Source organism: Gorilla gorilla, chromosome 11 (assembly GCF_029281585.2).
Source record: "Gorilla gorilla gorilla isolate KB3781 chromosome 11, NHGRI_mGorGor1-v2.1_pri, whole genome shotgun sequence".
In the NCBI taxonomy this organism is placed as follows: domain Eukaryota; kingdom Metazoa; phylum Chordata; class Mammalia; order Primates; family Hominidae; genus Gorilla; species Gorilla gorilla.
The window spans coordinates 110,935,069-110,953,908 of NC_073235.2; the positions used below are offsets into that span (position 1 = coordinate 110,935,069).

An 18,840-nucleotide genomic window follows, 5' to 3' on the forward strand; every position below is an offset into this window, starting at 1 on the left:
TATTTATTAAAACAATTTCTTCTCTAATGTAAAATGAATTCATTATTTTTAGCTATCTTATTTGATGCTTTAGTCTACTGGCTCAAAAATAATAGTGACCATATTCAAAAGATATTTGATGTAAAAGGAGAAAGAGGTAAACATTACTAAAATCTAACATAGCAGCACATAAGAAATGCCTGTTTTTAAAATGGATGATGAGGTTTACTTTATTGGGTATAATTAAAAGCCAATTTAAATTTTAGTCCTATCATGGGATTGTGTAAAAGTGAATAAATAAAAAATACATGAGTAAATAAATAAATGTGGGATTTTGTTATGTTGTAATAACTGAAAAATCATTATTATAAAGATGAAGCACTTTATTCCATGATTTTACCTGGAGTTTGTATTTTAAACATATAACTGTCTAAAGTGGAATTGTCTCCTTACTTAGATCTGAAATGCTTGCCTAAGTTTTGTGCACTCTATTTCGAGCCTAAGAATATGATCAGAAAACAGAAGCTTTTGAACCAAACATTTATACTAAAATGATTTGATACAAGTTTATATTTCTCCAACAAATTTCTCATAGTTGTCAGTATTAGCTATTATCAAGATGTGGTAAAATGGTACTTAAGAGTTATAGTAATAAAAAGGAATATGTTATTTAAAAATAAGTAGAGAAGGTGTGTTAATGAGACTTGACTAGCATTGAACATGAGTAAGATAGACATCTTTATGGAAATCCTCAAAACAGAAATTGGAAAAATGATGGAGAATATTTGGGTGAGTATGAAAGGACGGAAAAGCAGATATGACACCTGTGTGAGAATTAACTATAGATGGTGGTCACTTGGAGGATATTATGAAGGTTTTGAATATAAACTTACAGATGTGGGTCAGGGGCACACAGATGAACATCTGTTCTCTGGACACATCTGTTGGCAATCACATTTTGCTGTAAGCAGAATGTGAAGTATACTTTTGACTTGGTGATGATTTCATCTCTTGGAATGTTAAAGAAGTTTTGAAAATCTTGAAGAAAGTGACCTGTCATCATAGAATTTGTAATAGGGAAGGATAGACTGCTGAGCACAGTCAGATACTTACTTTTGCAAACCTAACTTGAGAACATTTGGAGTGGAATGGAACAGGAGGCTCCAAAAATGACATTGTTATGGTGCAACCCCAGATCGTATCTCCAAGGAAATTGACAGGAGAAGCACCTGCAGTTGACAAAAATATGACTCCTTTGGAACCTCCCTGATCTCAATCCTTTTTTTTTTTTTTTCTAAGAGACAGGGTCTGGCTCTGTTGCCCAGGCTGGAGTGCAGTGGTGCGATCTTGGCTCACTGCAACCTCCGCCTCCTGGGTTCAAGTGATTCTCCCACCTCAGCCTTCCGAGTAGCTGGGATTACCAGCGTGCACCACCATGCCCGGCTAATTTTTTGTATTTTTAGTAAAGGTGGGGTTTTGCCATGTTGGCCAGGCTGGTCTTGAACTCCTGGCCCCAAGTGATTCACCTGCCTTAGCCTCCCTAAGTGCTGGGATTACAGGCATAAGCCACTGTGCCTGGCCCTCAATCCTTTAAAAAGATTATCTATCAAAGTTGTAAGTGGCAACTTTCATAGGAGAATGAATCTGAAAGAGGGGGCAGCACTTTTAAGAAAAATGACAGTCTAATGGAAGTCCAGCTTGCCCTGAAGGTTGGAGAAAATGCCAAGGATATCTGAGAAAGATTTAAAGTTTGGTAGAAAGAAAAACTAGGCCAGTTATTTGGGAAAGTTTATATAATATTGATTGATGACTAAAAGAGGGCTTCTTTTTCCTCCCCGCTCTTTCGACTAACTTTATCAGGAAAGAATACACATGGTTAAGAGGAAAGTGAAGTTCAGGATATTGAAGAGATAGAGAATTAATGGTTTTTTAAATAAGTCTGTTGCCAGGTTTAGGCAAACTGTATGCCAGGTTGTTGAAAGACTTTGGATCTGGGATCATGGAGCCAGAGCTTGTTACCTTTGAAGAGTTTCGAAGAGTAGGAGAGAGTCTAGATGACTATAGTGATAGATACATTTTTTTTTTTTTCAAAGATGGGTCCTTGGTTTGACTTTGGAAGCTGGCAAAATGTAGAGAAGTGTAGTAAGCAGAATGTATTGTGGTATTTAGAAAAGGGATTGGTGGTGACTGGGCCACCATTAAGCAAACTAAGTCATTCCAAAACAACCCCATTTCCATTTTTTGTGGTGATACAAGATTGATAAATCAGGAGACTATAATAGATACTATCTTTGTTGATGTTAATAAGACATTTAATGATCTCTCAATAATTTTGTAGACAAAGAGGACAATTTCGTACTTGAAATACGTTAAAAGAGGCAAAGGCAATGGTCATATTTGTTTAAAGCACAGGCTTTGGAGTCTGTATGAGCTTTATTTTTAAAATTGTAAATTGACAAATTATAATTGTATGTATTTATGGGATATAAAAAGATGTTACAAAGTATGTATAAAATATGGAATGATTAAGGAATAAGGATTGGAAATGATAGGTATGTTTATTAAACCAAACTAATGAACATATTCATCATTTCAAATCCTTTTTGTTGGGGGCAGGGTGCAGTGGCTCATGCCTGTAATCCCAGCAAGTTGGGTGGCTGAGGCAGGCGGATTGCTTGAGTCTAGGAGTTCAAGACCAGTTTGGGCAATGTGGCAAAACCCCGTCTCTACAAAAAAATTAGCCGGGTGTGGTGGTGTGCGCCTATGGTCCCAGCTATTTGGGAGGCTGAGGTGGGAGGATTGCTTGAGCTCAGCAGGTTGAGGCTGCAGTGAGCCATGATTTTGCCACTGCAGACCAGCCTCGGTGACAGAGTGAGACTTTATCTAAAAAAAAAAGAAAAAAAAATTCCATATTATTCTTAGTGGTGAGAACCTTTGAAATTTACTCTTAGCAATTTTGAAATATACAATACACTATTATTAACTATAGTCATCATGCTGTACAGTATATCTCAAAAACTTATTCCTCGTGTCTGAATGAAACTTTTTACCCTTTGACTAGCATCTCCCCATTCCCTTCACTCCCTTAACCTCTGGTAACCACCATTCTACTTAGTATGAGCTTTTAATATGAAAAACACAAAGAGTGTAGTGTATCTGGTGAATGTAAGAGCTTATGATAACACTAGTAGTTTGTTTTTTTTTTCTTTGAGACGAAATTTTGCTCTTATTGTCCAGGCTGGAGTGCAATGGCCCGGTCTTGGCTCACTGCAACCTCTGCCTCCCGGGTTAAAGTGATTCTCCTGTCTTAGCCTCCCAAGTAGCTGGGATTACAGGCGCCTGCCACCATGCCTGGCTAATTTTTGTATTTTTAGTAGAGACAGGGTTTCACCCTGTTGGTCAGGCTGGTCTCCAACTCCTGATCTCAGGCAGTCCGCCACCTAGGCCTCCCAAAGTGCTGGGATTACAGGCGTGAGCCACCGCACCGGGCCCACTACTAGTATTAACACATGGATTTGTAGCTTGTTGTACAAAATATTGAAAGGATAATTAATAATTTGATGTCAACAGGAAGTAGATGCTCCTAGGTTATGTTATAGGGACTTGACTATATTTAGAGTTGTTCACTTTTTTTTTTGGTCAGCACTTTTAATGTTTTTTTAGGTCCACAAATAATTAAAATCTGGAAAGAATGGCTAGCATGTTGGATAGCAGAATTGACATTTAATGATCTTTATTTTCTCAAGCAATAGATTGAGACTAACAAGATGAAAGTTAACACAGTTAAACATAAAAGAATAAGGCTTAACATGTTTACTGTTAGTACTTTGGAGAAAGTCACTCTTAATAATTTGTGTGATAAAGATCTAAGTTTTAGTTATTTGCAAACTTAATAGTGTGATGTGCCAACCCCGCACTCCCCGGCACTCCCTAGGGCAATAATAGATTTCATTAGTGGCCATATAATGTCTAGAATGAGGATTCAATTTACTGTTTTGTGTTCAGTTCTCATTTATGAATAGAACGAGGTTGCCAGGATCCTAAGACATCTGAAAACCATGCTAAGGAAAGCTGGACTATTTAAAATGGAAAAAAGACTTGGTGTTTCCTTTAGGTATCTGAAGAGTACCTGAAAGAAATTATATTTATTTTGCATATGGCTGAAGGAAGAACTAGATTCAGTAGTTGGGAGTAGTGAACTTTTGCCACTGTGCATGGTAAGTGTCCAGGTTGTGTCTGAATGTCCACCTGTCATGGTTATTGAGGACAGATGCCTGCATTGGGTGATGCATTATATAGACTTGGGGACTTCTAAGTTTTCTTTTAATTCTAAATCTGTGAACTGAAAAATCTAGATCTAGAATTAAAAAGAAATTATAATCCTTTAGCCTACTCAGTGAGAATATTACAGAGGAGGTTCCAGCATTAGGAAGAAGATAATTATTAAATTGACCTCTTAGGTCATTTGCAGTCTTATAATTTGAAGACTTTACAAGTCTCTTAATAAATATTACTGGCTTTTACAGTTCTCTCTTAGTTTTTAACATACTAATGAGTTATTCTTCTTACATTTTTTTCTTGTGAAGTTGAAGTGTAATAGTTTGCTGAGTGTTATAGTCAAGATGAACACTGATTACCAGAAAATAAAGATTTCCAGGGAGACTGGTAGTTACGTGAAAAAATAATAGAATTCTTTTGCCTCTGGTTTTCATTCCCTTTGTATACATACAAATGGGAATGGTTTTTATCTTTACATTGAAATTAAAGGTAGTACTTATTAAATATTTTCTTGTGGATTGTCCTATATTGTTTCAGGCTGAGGAAAATTGGATTTATAAAATTGGTTGAAATATCTGTACTTTAAAAAATACTACTTATGCTTTCTGTCTTAAGTGAGAAAACCCTATTTTCAGAAGCTTGTAAAACTGGCTTAATTTTTCATTATTGGTCTTGGAGAATTGTACAGTTAAAATATATTTTATTATGTATTACAAGCAGGATTCTGAACTATTCTTGGAAAGTTAGCAAGTAAAACCTAGAGAAGAAGATGAAAATCACGGCTTCCGTAAATCTCTAGATGTAGTTTTCCGTGTATAGGAAAACATAGGATAGAGGAGCAAGTTAAACACACCATGAGAGAACAATGGATTGTACTCCGAATGTGGGACATTGCACAGAACATTTGACCTGGGTTCTTTTAAATTCATGTTATGAAAAGAAAAAAAGACAGGAGATCTGTTCTAGATTAAAAGAGAATGAAGAGATACAGGAACCAAATGCCATGTGTGAACTTGATTGCATCGAGGCTTAAGAAGAAAAACTGTGGATTAAAAACATTTTGGAGGCAGTTGGATAAACTTGAGTATGGGCTAATTCTGTGCTATTAAAGACATTGTTAATTTTCTCAAATATGTAAATAATATTGTGGCTATAGAGAAGAATACCTTTATTTTTATGAGAGTTGTGCTGATGTCCTAGTGGTAAAGTGTCATGATGTGTGTAACTTTGAATGATCAGGGGGAAGAAACATACACATATATGGCAAATCCTTAACAATTGTTGAACTCAGGTGGATGGTATACAGCATTTTCTGTAGGTTTGAATTTTTTTCATAACTAAATGGGGAAAATCCACCATTTCTGGAGTCTCATATAGATACAGTTAAGCTTTAGTGTGAGAAGGCTGGTAAGGAACAATACATTAATTGAACTAATAGGATTTGGTGTTACTCATTCCTGTGAGGGAAGAGCAGAAATAAAGTATAACATCTATCTTGCCCACATGCTCGATTTTATTGTATTTGGCATAGTGCACTTGAACTTTCTAAATAAAATATTTTCTTTGTTTCCTGGTTGGAAGGATGAGCATATTGGCTTATAAACATAGTAACTTTTAAAGCCCAGTTGTTTATAAATGTACTTGGAGAAAATTTTGTGGAGATCCTTTACCTTAAAGGAGTTAACACGCATCATGTTTTAATTTGCATAGTGGAAAGAACCTCATTTGAGCTATGCTTGGTCACAGACCTAGAGAAAGTTCACGGGGAAGTAAAGAGTTTCACTTGTAAGAAAAGTATTTAACATATTAAAAGCATTCAGAGTGTGTTCAGTTAATGTCTAGCAAAAATTTGGCAGTGTTTGATATAATTTTTGGAAAACAAAAACACTTATTTGGAACTAATACAAATACTGATGAGTTTTATCTTTATTCCTGCCAATGTCACTTCTGTATTAATTTGTTTTATAGCTTATATTCTGAAATTTGAAAAAAGTTTATATTGTTTTATCAGGTGGGTTCTGTATGAACTGCTTTGTGCATAGGCAAAGTGATTATTTGTTAAATCATCAAGTTACACGTGAAAAGAACTGTAATCTTTTAGGATGGTCGTACAAGTATCTGAAGATCTTAATTTTCATAAACCGGTTGGTTTTGGTAAGAGAAAAACATTTCTCTATCTGACATTTGAATTAAGGAGAATTGTTTTCACGGCTCTATTGTGTTATTAATGCAAGTCTGCTTAAGTTTAGTATGAAGTGCGTAGAACAAGTATAAAGAGGCATTTTGACCCAAAGCTTTCTTGAATTTGCCGGGCAGTGATGGGTTTAGTATGAGTAATACTTTGTGTGTGGGCGTATTCTCTATATAATTATGCTGACATGTTATAGTCATATGTCTCTCCTTTTGTTCCTCCTCTCTGTTGTCTCCCTGGTATGCAGAGTATTTGATTTCTGACACTGGAGGACAACAGCTCTCAATAAGTGATGCTTTCATCAAAGGTAATTTTATAAAAAGCTGTATGTGGAATGGTGTCTCTTTTTTTCATGAGGATATACTTAGGGCTGAGCACATTGATTAGCACAGAGCAGGTGCTGAAAATATATTTGATTATGGTGGTATCATGGGAATACAGTTTTTAATATGTATAATGATTTAGAGAATGTTGAGAACCAAGAATGTAAACTTGGACTTGGTTTGCGAGAAGGAGGTCTCTGATGTGAAAAGTAATTGTTTAAAAACTTTTAAGTAGAATTTGAACTTAATTCTTTTAAAGACATAGTTTACACTTAACTATATTGTGAATATAATATTAAGTATTGATATAAATATCATCAAGGATTGTCAAATTTGTCAAAAAGCCCACAGGCAGATCTCCAGTTAAGGATGCTGCTTGCCCTGTGGGGTGAGGAAGAGAAGCAGGCAGTAGAGGTTAAAGAACTAACTCTGATGATAAATTTCTTTTGGACACAAAAGGAGAATAGAAAAGTACTAGCCTTCTCCTATTCCTTCCCTACTTAGCTTAGCTTAGCTTCCTAGAGTAAAGACATTCTTAGTCCTTAGTACTCCACTGGTTAGGCCTCAGATAATGGGAGAAAATTTCTCTTCCTTCTTGGCTCCCACGGTTTCAGATCAAAGAGAGAAGGCAAGCGGGTACAAGGAGCCACTGCAGCTTATCTGATAGCTTGGCAATGCTTCTAAATTCATCTCCAAGCATCTGGTTCGGCTAGAAGTTTACAGAGTGGCCCTTTATATAATTGAAATGCGCAATTCTTGTACTTCACATGTCATGGACATATACTTTACTGTGTAATCTGCTGGGCTGTTTGGTGGAAGTTTTTTTGTTTGTTTTGCTTTTAAGAGAGAACAGGTTAGAGAATTTTTGTAAGCATTTCCCGCTTCTTTTCTTTCCACTTATTTCGTCAGATTATTCAACAATTATTTAGTGAACATATTTTTTGTTAAGCATTTATTATTTATTTTTTGTAATATTTTCATTCATCCTTTAAAAAATTTAAAGATTTTACACAAATTCTACAAAAATGCTATTTATTATGTTTTAATATTTATGTTTTTGAGTCTGTCTTGCTAAAATTTTGTTAAAAAACCCCTGTGCCAGTATTGAAAGAGAAACACTATTGAGGATTGTCTGAATTGACTTTCTACACTGTCATCTGTTGTTTTGTGATATCTGAGCTGAGCTTCTTTCTTGAAAATTCATCACTCTCGCTATCATGTGTTCTTTTGCCAGCATTCAGATTTCTGTTGAATGCAGTTTTCAGTTTGTGATTTTTTTTTTTTTTTTTTTTGAGATGGAGTCTCGCTCTGTCACTCATGTTGGAGTGCAGTGGTACGATCTTGGCTCACTGCAATCTCTGCCTCCTAGGTTCAAGTGATTCTCCTGCCTCAGCCTCCCTTGTAGCTGGGATTACAGGCGTGTGCCAACACGCCCAGCTAATTTTTGTGTTTTTAGCAGAGATGGAGTTTCGCCATGTTGGCCAGGCTGGTCTCGAACTCCTGACCTCAGGTGATCTGCCCACCTCGGCCTCCCAAAGTGTTGGAATTACAGGCGTGAGCTATCACGCGCGGCCCAGTTTGTGATTTTAAAGGGGAAATTAACACCCTCGTTTGTAAAAATTAAAAGGAGAAGCAAAAGTTTCATTTTATTTGCTTTTCAGAAGCTGTGCTTATAATTATTGGCTTGAGAGTCTTAGTTACGTACATTTGATTTTCACAGTTCTGTTTCTGATTTTGGCTGTTGCCAATTACTGCTCTTCTTAATTCTTGCATTTCTGTATTTTTAGTGTATTTTATGTATTTGTAAGTATTTTCTTACGCATTTTATTTATATGTTTATTACATGTTCTTGCCTTTTTACACCAATTTATGTTGGCTAACGTAAAACATTTATAAAGACAAAGGGCAATTTCTAAATATATGAGTAGATGGTATAAAACAGGACAATGAGGTAATAACTTCTTATTTTATATTGTACTTAGAATCCTTATTTAATCGCCGAGTAGAGGAAAAATCCAAAGAGCTGCCTTTCACACCTTTAGGCTGGCATCATAACAACCTGGAGCTCCTGAGGGAGGAGAATGGGGAGAAACAAGCCATGGAGAGGTTGCTGTAAGGCAATGAAATTTTTAATTTTAATTTTTCACTTTTATTATCTTCAGTGACTTGATAAGCATATGCATCATTCCTCTTAAAAAGGGAGGTCTTTTTCTTTTTCCTTAGAAAGTGAAAAAATACTAAGATTACTTAGGAAATAAAGTCTATTTTGACTTGTGATTAAATTTCTTATAAAACACTGCACTGGGTGCAGTGGCTCACGCCTGTAATCCCAGCACTTTGGGAGGCTGAGGCGGGAGGATCACAAGCTCAGAAGGTCGAGACCAGCCTGGCTAACATGGTAAAACCCCGTCTCTACTAATAATACAAAAATTAGCCAGGCATGGTGGCGCTGGCCTGTAATCCCAACTACTCAGAGGCTGAGACAGGAGGATTGCTTGAACTCAAGAGGCGGAGGTTGCAGTGAGCTGAGATCGCGCCACTGCACTCCAACCTAGGCAACAGAGCAAGACTTCGTCTCAGAGAAAAAAACAAAAACAAAAGCCCCAAACTGTGCTTGTCTGTCCCCATTTTACATGTTAAAATTTCATTTCAGTCAATTGCAGGGGACTTCTTAGTGGAAGATATTCAGATTTCATTTATATGCAAAATCCTTAAGGTACAGATATAATGAAAGAATGATATTGACCTAGAAAATCTTATCTGTGAGCCATAATTGAAATGTTTATTTCTTTGTAGGCTGTTTGTTTTATCGTCAGAATTATTGTCTCTGGCAGTATTAACTATGCAAACTTCTTTCTTATAATATTTTTGTAGTTCAGCTAATCATAACCACATGATGGCACTACTCCAGCAGTTGCTCCATGGTGACTCACTGTCATCATCTTGGAGGGACATCATCGTGTCATTGGTCTGCCAGGTTGTTCAGACAGTCCGACCTGATGTCAAGAACCAGGATGATGACATGGATATCCGTCAGTTTGTCCACATCAAAAAAGTGAGCTCTGCTAATGTTTTACTAATGCTAGGAACTGATGAGGAAGGACTGATTGTAATTTTTGTCTTAATGGTAATCTGAAAAGAGTCATTACCCTGAGGGGTGCTAGGTGAGGAGTAGGAGGTTTTGCTGTCTGCTTTGTTTGTTAGCAGCGCACTTAGGAGTCATGGAAGCCACGCATAGGAAGTGAAAGGTCAATGGAAAGGATGAGTTATATTGGAGATGAGTTGGGAACCCAAACAGAGATAGGTTCTTCCTTTCTTGCTTCCTCTTCTTGACAAGTCAGCTATGAGAAAGCCTGTTCTCACAGATTGTGATCACTGTTCAGAGGAAAAGCAGTGGGTAATTTGCTTTATTTAGATCAAGCTTGTCCCACTCGTGGCCTGTGGGCTGCATGCAGCCCAAGACTGCTTTGAATCCGGCCCAACACCAATTCATAAACTTTCTTAAAACATTATGACATTTTTTGCGATTTTTTTTTTTTTTAACTTTTGTATGTCTTGTTCTTTTTTTTAAATTATTATTATACTTTAAGTTTTGGGGTACATGTGCACAATGTGCAGGTTAGGTACATATGTATACATGTGCCATGCTGGTGTGCTGCACCCATTAACTCGTCATTTAGCATTAGGTATATTGCCTAATGCTATCCCTCCCCCCTCCCCCCAACCCCACAACAGTCCCCAGAGTGTGATGTTCCCCTTCCTGTGTCCATGTGTTCTCATTGTTCAATTCCCATCTATGAGTGAGAACATGCGGTATTTGGTTTTTTGTCCTTGCGATAGTTTACTGAGAATGATGATTTCCAATTTCATCCATGTCCCTACAAAGGACATGAACTCATCCTTTTTTATGGTTGCATAGTATTCCATGGTGTGTATGTGTCACATTTTCTTAATCCAGTCTGTCATTGATGGACATTTGGGTTGGTTCCAAGTCTTTGCTATTGTGAATAGTGCGGCAGTAAACATACGTGTGCATGTGTCTTTATAGCAGCATGATTTATAGTCCTTTGGGTATATACCCAGTAATGGGATGGCTGGGTCAAATGGTATTTCTAGTTCTAGATCCCTGAGGAATCGCCACACTGACTTCCACAATGGTTGAACTAGTTTACAGTCCCACCAACAGTGTAGAAGTGTTCTTATTTCTCCACATCCTCTCCAGCACCTGTTGTTTCCTGACTTTTTAATGATTGCCATTCTAACTGGTGTGAGATGGTATCTCATTGTGGTTTTGATTTGCATTTCTCTGATGAAAAAACTACTTTAAAGTTCATATGGAACCAAAAAAGAGCCCGCATCGCCAAGTCAATCCTAAGCCAAAAGAACAAAGCTGGAGGCATCACGCTACCTGACTTCAAACTATACTACAAGGCTACAGTAACCAAAACAGCGTGGTCCTGGTACCAAAACAGAGATATAGATCAATGGAACAGAACAGAACCCTCAGAAATAACGCCGCATATCTACAACTATCTGATCTTTGACAAACCTGAGAAAAACAAGCAATGGGGAAAGGATTCCCTATTTAATAAATGGTGCTGGGAAAACTGCCTAGCCATATGTAGAAAGCTGAAACTGGATCCCTTCCTTACATCTTATACAAAAATTAATTCAAGATGGATTAAAGACTTAAACGTTAGACCTAAAACCATAAAAACCCTAGAAGAAAACCTAGGCATTACCATTCAGGACATAGGCATGGGCAAGGACTTCATGTCTAAAACACCAAAAGCAATGGCAACAAAAGCCAAAATTGACAAATGGGATCTAATTAAACTAAAGAGCTTCTGCACAGCAAAAGAAACTACCATCAGAGTGAACAGGCAACCTACAAAATGGGAGAAAATTTTCGCAACCTACTCATCTGACAAAGGGCTAATATCCAGAATCTACAAAGAACTCAAACAAATTTACAACAAAAAAACAACCCCATCAAAAAGTGGGCAAAGGATATGAACAGACACTTCTCAAAAGAAGACATTTATGCAGCCAAAAGACACATGAAAAGATGCTCATCATCACTGGCCATCAGAGAAATGCAAATCAAAACCACAATGCGATTTTTTTTTTTAAGCTCATCAGCTGTTATTAGTGTATTTTATGTGTGGCCCAATACAATTCTTCTTCCAGTGAGGCCCAGGGATGTCGAAAGATTGGACACCCCTGATTTAGATAGTAATGGAGTCCTGTGTGTGCTTTTTCCCTATGATATTTAACTTAAACAATAGTGTTAACTGCCACATGGCACTAGTTTATTCAGTCAGTGAGTACTTTAGAGTCCTAGGGTAGTACATTAGAGAACAGGGGATGGGAAAACAGAGTCATGCAGAGATGCCATTGATCGTTGGTTGAAAGGAAGAATTATTTCCTGAAATTTTTTGTTCTTATTTGATTACATAATAGTTTAAAAAAAATGGAAAGAAATAATAGCATACATCTAACTAGATTCTAAGCATGTTATCATTGAATTTTATTGTTTTCTTAATTATTCCATTAGATCCCAGGTGGAAAGAAGTTTGATTCTGTGGTTGTCAATGGCTTTGTTTGTACCAAGAACATTGCACATAAAAAGGTAATGTGATTCAGTTCAGCAGTGAAGTTCAGCAAACCATGGCTGTGTGCTTAGGTAACAAGTTGGGGCACCTTAGTTATGGAAGAAATGGACAATGGACAGTGAAAGGCAGCTGTGTCTGCCATAGGGGTGAAATTTGGTAGGTTCAGGGAAGATTTTCCAGAGCTGAGGATGAATGGATTGGAATTTGAATAATGGGAATTCACGAGACAGAAGGAGGAAGGGGAGAGGATCAGGCTTCTAGATTAACAGAATGATAAGATACTGGCATTATTTATCTCCTGATCCTGTTACATCTTAGGGAGACAGGGTTTCTCTAGTAGGCTGGAGTCCTTCCAGAGGCTTAGCATTCTTAAACTGAAAGCTCTTCTAGTGCTCGGCTACAGAACTGTCAGTCTTCTTCTGTTATCCTTCTCACCTTATATCTTTGTAGCACTAGCACAAAGGAGTGGAGTGAGATAACCTGGGGTATTAAGGAGACTCTGAGCTCCTAAGGTGTAATATGGGCAATGTAGATGAAGCTGGAGGAAGCAGGCAAGGGCTTTGTATGTCATTAAAGGTCTTGAACTTTATTCTGAAATCTTTTGATTCTCAGTGTAGTGTGCATACGTTGAGATCACATGTGGACCTTTTAAAAATGTCTGTTCTTAGCCTAACCCCTAGAAATTCTCATTCAGTAGGTTAAGGGCAATGGGAGTGTATGGATGTTAGGGAAATGGTGGTACTGTATTTAAAGTAGGCACTAGGCTGAGTGTGTAATCCCAGCACTTTGGGAGGCCGAGGCTGGCGGATCACGAGGTCAGGACTTTGAGACCAGCCTGGCCATATGGTGAAACCCCATCTCTACTAAAAATACAAAAGTTAGCCGGCGTGGTGGCGTGTGCCTGTAGTCTCAGCTACTCGGGAGGCTGAGGCAGAAGAATCTCTTGAACCTTGGAGGCGAAGGTTGCAGTGAGCTGAGATCACGCCACTGCACTGCAGCCTGGGCAACAGAGCGAGACTCTGTCTCAAAAAAAAAAAAAAAAAAAAAAAAGTAGGCACTTCAGGTGTTTCCAGTGTCATTTGTTGGTCCTTGCATTTTGAGATACCATTGATCTATAGTAGTGTTCTCAAACCTTGCTGTGCTTCAGAATCAGCGGAAACATTCAAAACAGAGATACCCTGGCCCCACTTCTGGGGATACTGATTTTGTTACAGCGAGAGCTGAGGCAGATTTCTAGCTTGAGCAACCAGATGGATGAACTCTAGTCTTGTTTTCACTTTTTTCTAAGTTGAGCTTAATATAGTTTTTTCTAAGGGATTAAGATTCCTGAAAATTATTAGTGACCATAGATAAATAAAAATATACTTGGCTTGAGTTTTGTACTTATTGCGTATTTTATTGCAATAATTCCACATAAGTCAATATTTCTACACAGAGTCTTACTAAAACCACACATTACCCTTTAAAGGAGAACTTTAAACCAAATTAAATGATATTTGTTGAATTAAGAGGTAAATATGTTGTGCCTTCTCAGAAAGTGAGGAAAATTTGTATGTGGGTGTGGTGGAAACATATGCATGAATGACTGTCTTGCCCCACTGATTAGAGATAGTCCTTGATTTGTAGTTGCTAAAAAGAGTCCTGAATTGAGTTTCCCAGCTGGTGAGTCACTGTTTTCGGAACTGTTTGCCAGTTTGGGGTCCATAAACTTGGTCAGCCTGAAACCTCAATTGCTATTCTGCCTGTGGCTTTAAGCACACGGTTAGGGTATATTATTTGAGTCTCTGCTTCTTGAGATGCTTTCAGATTTTCTTTTTGAACTTCATGTTTCCTATTTCAGCTTGCCACCTTAATGATTGTTTGGAAATTTATTCTATTAGCAATATGTTCAGGAGGCATTTTAATTATTTTCTGCCTCTTCTCCTCTTCAATTTTAGACAGACTAAAATATGCTTTTAAAGTTGCTTATTTCTTGGAGTTTGTGAAGTAACCTGTCATTAAATACTGCTCCCTCCGTGCACACTCAGGGCATGATGTCTCTTCTTACAATATCAGAAATAAAAAAAAAGTTAAAGAGTATAGAAGATCAAAGTAGCCTTAAGAAAGAAAAGCCATTTTTTGAAGAATTTTGCATTGTTCTGAACATATTATTTGCTTTGAAAAAATTTAATACCATAAAAGAACTAAATGAGAGTATATTAATACTAATATGAGATACATTAAGTTAGTAGGAATTATGAACAATACAGATTTAAAGTTATAATTAAAGGAGGGCTGTAAAATGCAAACCTTTAAACACTTTAACAAACTGTTCATTTTTTGTAGATGAATTCTTGTATTAAAAACCCCAAAATTCTTCTGTTGAAGTGTTCCATTGAGTATCTCTACAGAGAAGAAACTAAGTTTACTTGCATTGATCCTATTGTGCTTCAGGTAAGAATTTACTACTGAAAATAATAATTTAGAGGGATGTTTGTGTACCATGATGCTTATAAACTCTTAATTATTTTGACTTAATTCTAGCTAATTAAATTGGATAGGCAAACTTGATAGCTTACCAAAACCTCTGTCACTCATTATTTTTAAAGTTTCAAAGTGTTAAAGGTAACATGTGACTGTTCAAGGATCTAAGGAAGAAAAAGTGAAAATCCAAATACTAATTTCCCTTTCCCACTTAATCCACTGATTTACTGTGGGAATTTCTCAAACTTACCAGATTTCTAATGGAATGTCTGGTTTGTAATACAGTCTATGCTACTAAAACATATTTCTAGAACATCAATTACCTTATATGTAGTTGGCAAAGAGAATAATGTCAGATGAAAGTTGTGTTGGTTTCTCAGTGGTTTTTCCTAAGCAAGGAGGCCCAGAATAGCTGCAGTAGGTTATAACCCTCAGCCGGAAAGGAAAACAGTCTCAGCTCAGCTGCTACACAGGCAGAAACCCTTCCAGCTCTATTTTAAGAAAGTAAAAGCTTTTGCTTGCAGGGCTCTCTCCCCAGGGAGACACACCCGCATCTCTGTGTGGTTCTTGGTGGCTTTGCTGCTCAGAGCTCCATTTCTAGTTGTAGCGTTGCAATAGTTTTTGTGCATTTAATTTCACTTGAGGCAGCCTCATGCCATATGAAGCTCTCTGCCTGGGCTCTCCATGATTCCTCTTAAGGTACCAATTATTATCTTTGTTAGTGCTGTAGGTATAAAGTTGCATAGGTTTTAAGTTTTCTGCTCCAACTCCTTTTCTCCCATAAATACTGTTAATTCTACTTTGTGGTCATTCAAAATGGAAGCTTTTAAGGAATATGTATATTATATTATAGTGGAAACACTTATGCTGGGTTCCAGAAACATTTAGGAAAAGCATTACTTGAAAATTCCTAGGTAAATACATTTTTTTCAAGAGTGGTAGGAGCAATCACTTTTGTACTGATTTCCTAGATAACAATAAGAGAAAATGAGTTGTAGTAAAAGGGACAGTGCTTTATAAAACTCTGCTGTATTACTTAAGAACTCTGTGACCTGGGGCTGTTTTCTCTTTGGAATTCAGCTGTGCTATCAGTAAAAATGATGGGTTTTGACTAGACATTTTAGTAGAGAACTCTAAAGAAATAAAGGGAAATACTTCTTTTTTCTTTTTCTTTTCTTTTCTTTTTTTTTTTTTTTGAGACGAAGTCTCGCTCTTGTCCCCCAGGCTGGAGTGCAATGGTGCAATCTTGGCTCACTGAAACCCCCGCCTCCCGGGTTCAAGCTATTCTCCTGCCTCAGCCTCTCGAGTAGCTGGGATTACAGGTGCCTGCCACCACGCCTGGCTAATTTTTGTATTTTTTTAGTAGAGACGGGGTTTCATCATGTTGGCCAGGCTGGTCTTGAGCTCCAGATGTCAGGTGATCCGCCCGAGGCGTCCCAAAATGCTGGGATTACAGGCATGAGCCACAATATTCGTTTCTTTTGAAATTAAGCCTTTGTGATAAAATTCTATTAGCATTATGTTTGAGATCTTTAACTGTAGCTGTCCTAGGTATTATATGATCTGTTGGGAAAATGGAATTAGGAAGTAGCTGAAATAGCATCTGTTAGAGTTATTTATTCAGAGATCCAGAAAAAGGGATAACTCATGTTGGTTTCAGAATGTAGAGGAGAGAATTCATAACCATACTAAAACAACTTAGGGATGGGCATAGTGGCTAACACTTGTGATTACACTTTTGGAGCTGAAGGCAGGAGGATTGCTTGAGGCCAGGAGTTCAAGACCAGCCTGGGTAACATAGTGAGACTCTGTTTCTACAAAAAATAGAAAAAATTAGGCAGGCATGGTGATGTGTGCCTGTAGTCCTAGAAGAGTGAAGCAGGAGGACTGCTTGAGCCCAGGACTTTGAGGTCACAGTGAGCTATGACGGCACCTCTGCACTCCAGCCTGGGTAACAGAATGAGACCCTGTCTCTTAAAAAAAAAAAAAAACAAAAACTTAGAAATTGCTTTTATTTTGGAGTTGTGAGGTTAGGTTTTTTGTTGTTCGTGTTTTTTTTTAACCTCTGAACTAGCTAATTGGATTCTTGGCTTTTAAATTAAGAATTGAAAATCTTTCAAGGAAAGTTAGTTGGAGAATGGAATTTCTCCTGAAACTCTTGTCAGCATAATCAAGTTTAGAATGATGAATGAGATTCTTACTGTGTTTGAATTAATTTGCTTACAGACTTATTTGTGGATGAAGAAAATTTAGTCTAAGATTGATAATAGTCAAGCTATCTTGATATATATATATATATATATTTTTTTTTATTACACTTTAAGTTCTAGGGTACATGTGCACAATGTGCAGGTTTGTTACATATGTATACATATGCCATGTTCGTGTGTTGCACCCATTAACTTGTCATTTACATTAGGTATATCTCCTAATGCTATCCCTCCCCCCTCCCCCACCCCATGACAGGCCCCCGTGTGTGATGTTCCCCTTCCTGTGTCCAAGTGTTCTCATTGTTCAATTCCCACCTATGAGTGAGAACATGCGGTGTTTGGTTTTTTGTCCTTGTAATAGTTTGCTGAGAATGATGGTTTCCAGCTTCATCCATGTCCCTACAAAGGACATGAACTCATCCTTTTTTATGGCTGCAGAGTATTCCATGGTGTGTATGTGCCACATTTTCTTTTTTCTTTTTATTTTATTTTTTTATTTTATTATTATTATTATTAGTATACTTTAAGTTTTAGGGTACATGTGCACAATGTGCAGGTTAGTTACATATGTATACATGTGCCATGCTGGTGTGCTGCACCCATTAACTTGTCATTTAGCATTAGGTATATCGCCTAATGCTATTCCTCCTCCCTCCCCCCACCCCACAACAGTCCCCAGAGTGTGATGTTCCCCTTCCTGTGTCCATGTGTTCTCATTGTTCAATTCCCATCTATGAGTGAGAACATGCGGTATTTGGTTTTTTGTCCTTGCGATAGTTTACTGAGAATGGTGATTTCCAATTTCATCCATGTCCCTACAGAGGACATGAACTCATCCTTTTCTATGGTTGCATAGTATTCCATGGTGTGTATGTGTCACATTTTCTTAATCCAGTCTGTCATTGATGGACATTTGGGTTGGTTCCAAGTCTTTGCTATTGTGAATAGTGCGGCAATAAACATACGTGTGCATGTGTCTTTATAGCAGCATGATTTATAATCCTTCGGGTATATACCCAGTAATGGGATGGCTGGGTCAAATGGTATTTCTAGTTCTAGATCCCTGAGGAATCACCACACTGTCTTCCACAATGGTTGAACTAGTTTACAGTCCCACCAACAGTGTAAAAGTGTTCCTATTTCTGCACATCCTCTCCAGCACCTGTTGTTTTCTGACTTTTTAATGATTGCCATTCTAACTGGTGTGAGATGGTATCTCATTGTGGTTTTGATTTGCATGTCTCTGATGGCCAGTGATGATGAGCATTTTTTCATGTGTCTGTTGGGTGCATAAATGTCTTCTTTTGAGAAGTGTCTGTTCATGTGCTTCGCCCACTTTTTGATGGGGTTGTTTGTTTTTTTGTTGTAAATTTGTTTGAGTTTTTTGTAGATTCTGGATATTAGCCCTTTGTCAGATGAGTAGATTGCAAAAATTTTCTCCCATTCTGTAGGTTGCCTGTTCACTCTGATGATATTTTAATATGTCCAGATACTGCATTTTACCAGGTGTAATATTTCTGATTTTTATCTTACTTAGGAAAGGGAATTCTTGAAGAATTATGTCCAGCGAATAGTTGATGTTCGACCCACCTTGGTTCTTGTTGAGAAAACAGTGTCTCGGATTGCCCAGGACATGTTATTGGAACATGGCATTACTTTGGTCATTAATGTAAAGTCAGTGAGTGTTTTTAATTTTCTATTTTATTTAAAAAAAATCACAGCTTTTAAATTTATATGCACGTATGGTAGGTATACAAGAATCTTTTTTTCTTTGCTGTTCT

At 37.3% G+C, this 18,840-nt stretch overlaps 1 protein-coding gene across 16 annotated transcripts in view; it reads left to right on the forward strand.

The window, feature by feature from the left end:
- Window positions 1–18,840, forward strand: part of PIKFYVE (phosphoinositide kinase, FYVE-type zinc finger containing) — a 91,843-nt gene that overhangs the window by 38,665 nt on the left and 34,338 nt on the right. For 15 of the 16 annotated variants that reach the window (XM_019022160.4, XM_055379516.2, XM_055379513.2 and 12 more), the window contains 6 exons: window positions 6,696–6,755; window positions 8,754–8,883; window positions 9,646–9,826; window positions 12,329–12,403; window positions 14,712–14,819; window positions 18,597–18,737. In XM_019022160.4, coding sequence (XP_018877705.3) covers window positions 6,696–6,755; window positions 8,754–8,883; window positions 9,646–9,826; window positions 12,329–12,403; window positions 14,712–14,819; window positions 18,597–18,737 — 695 coding nt within the window. The remainder of the gene's footprint in view (window positions 1–6,695; window positions 6,756–8,753; window positions 8,884–9,645; window positions 9,827–12,328; window positions 12,404–14,711; window positions 14,820–18,596; window positions 18,738–18,840) is intronic. The other variant, XM_055379515.2, reaches the window with a different exon arrangement.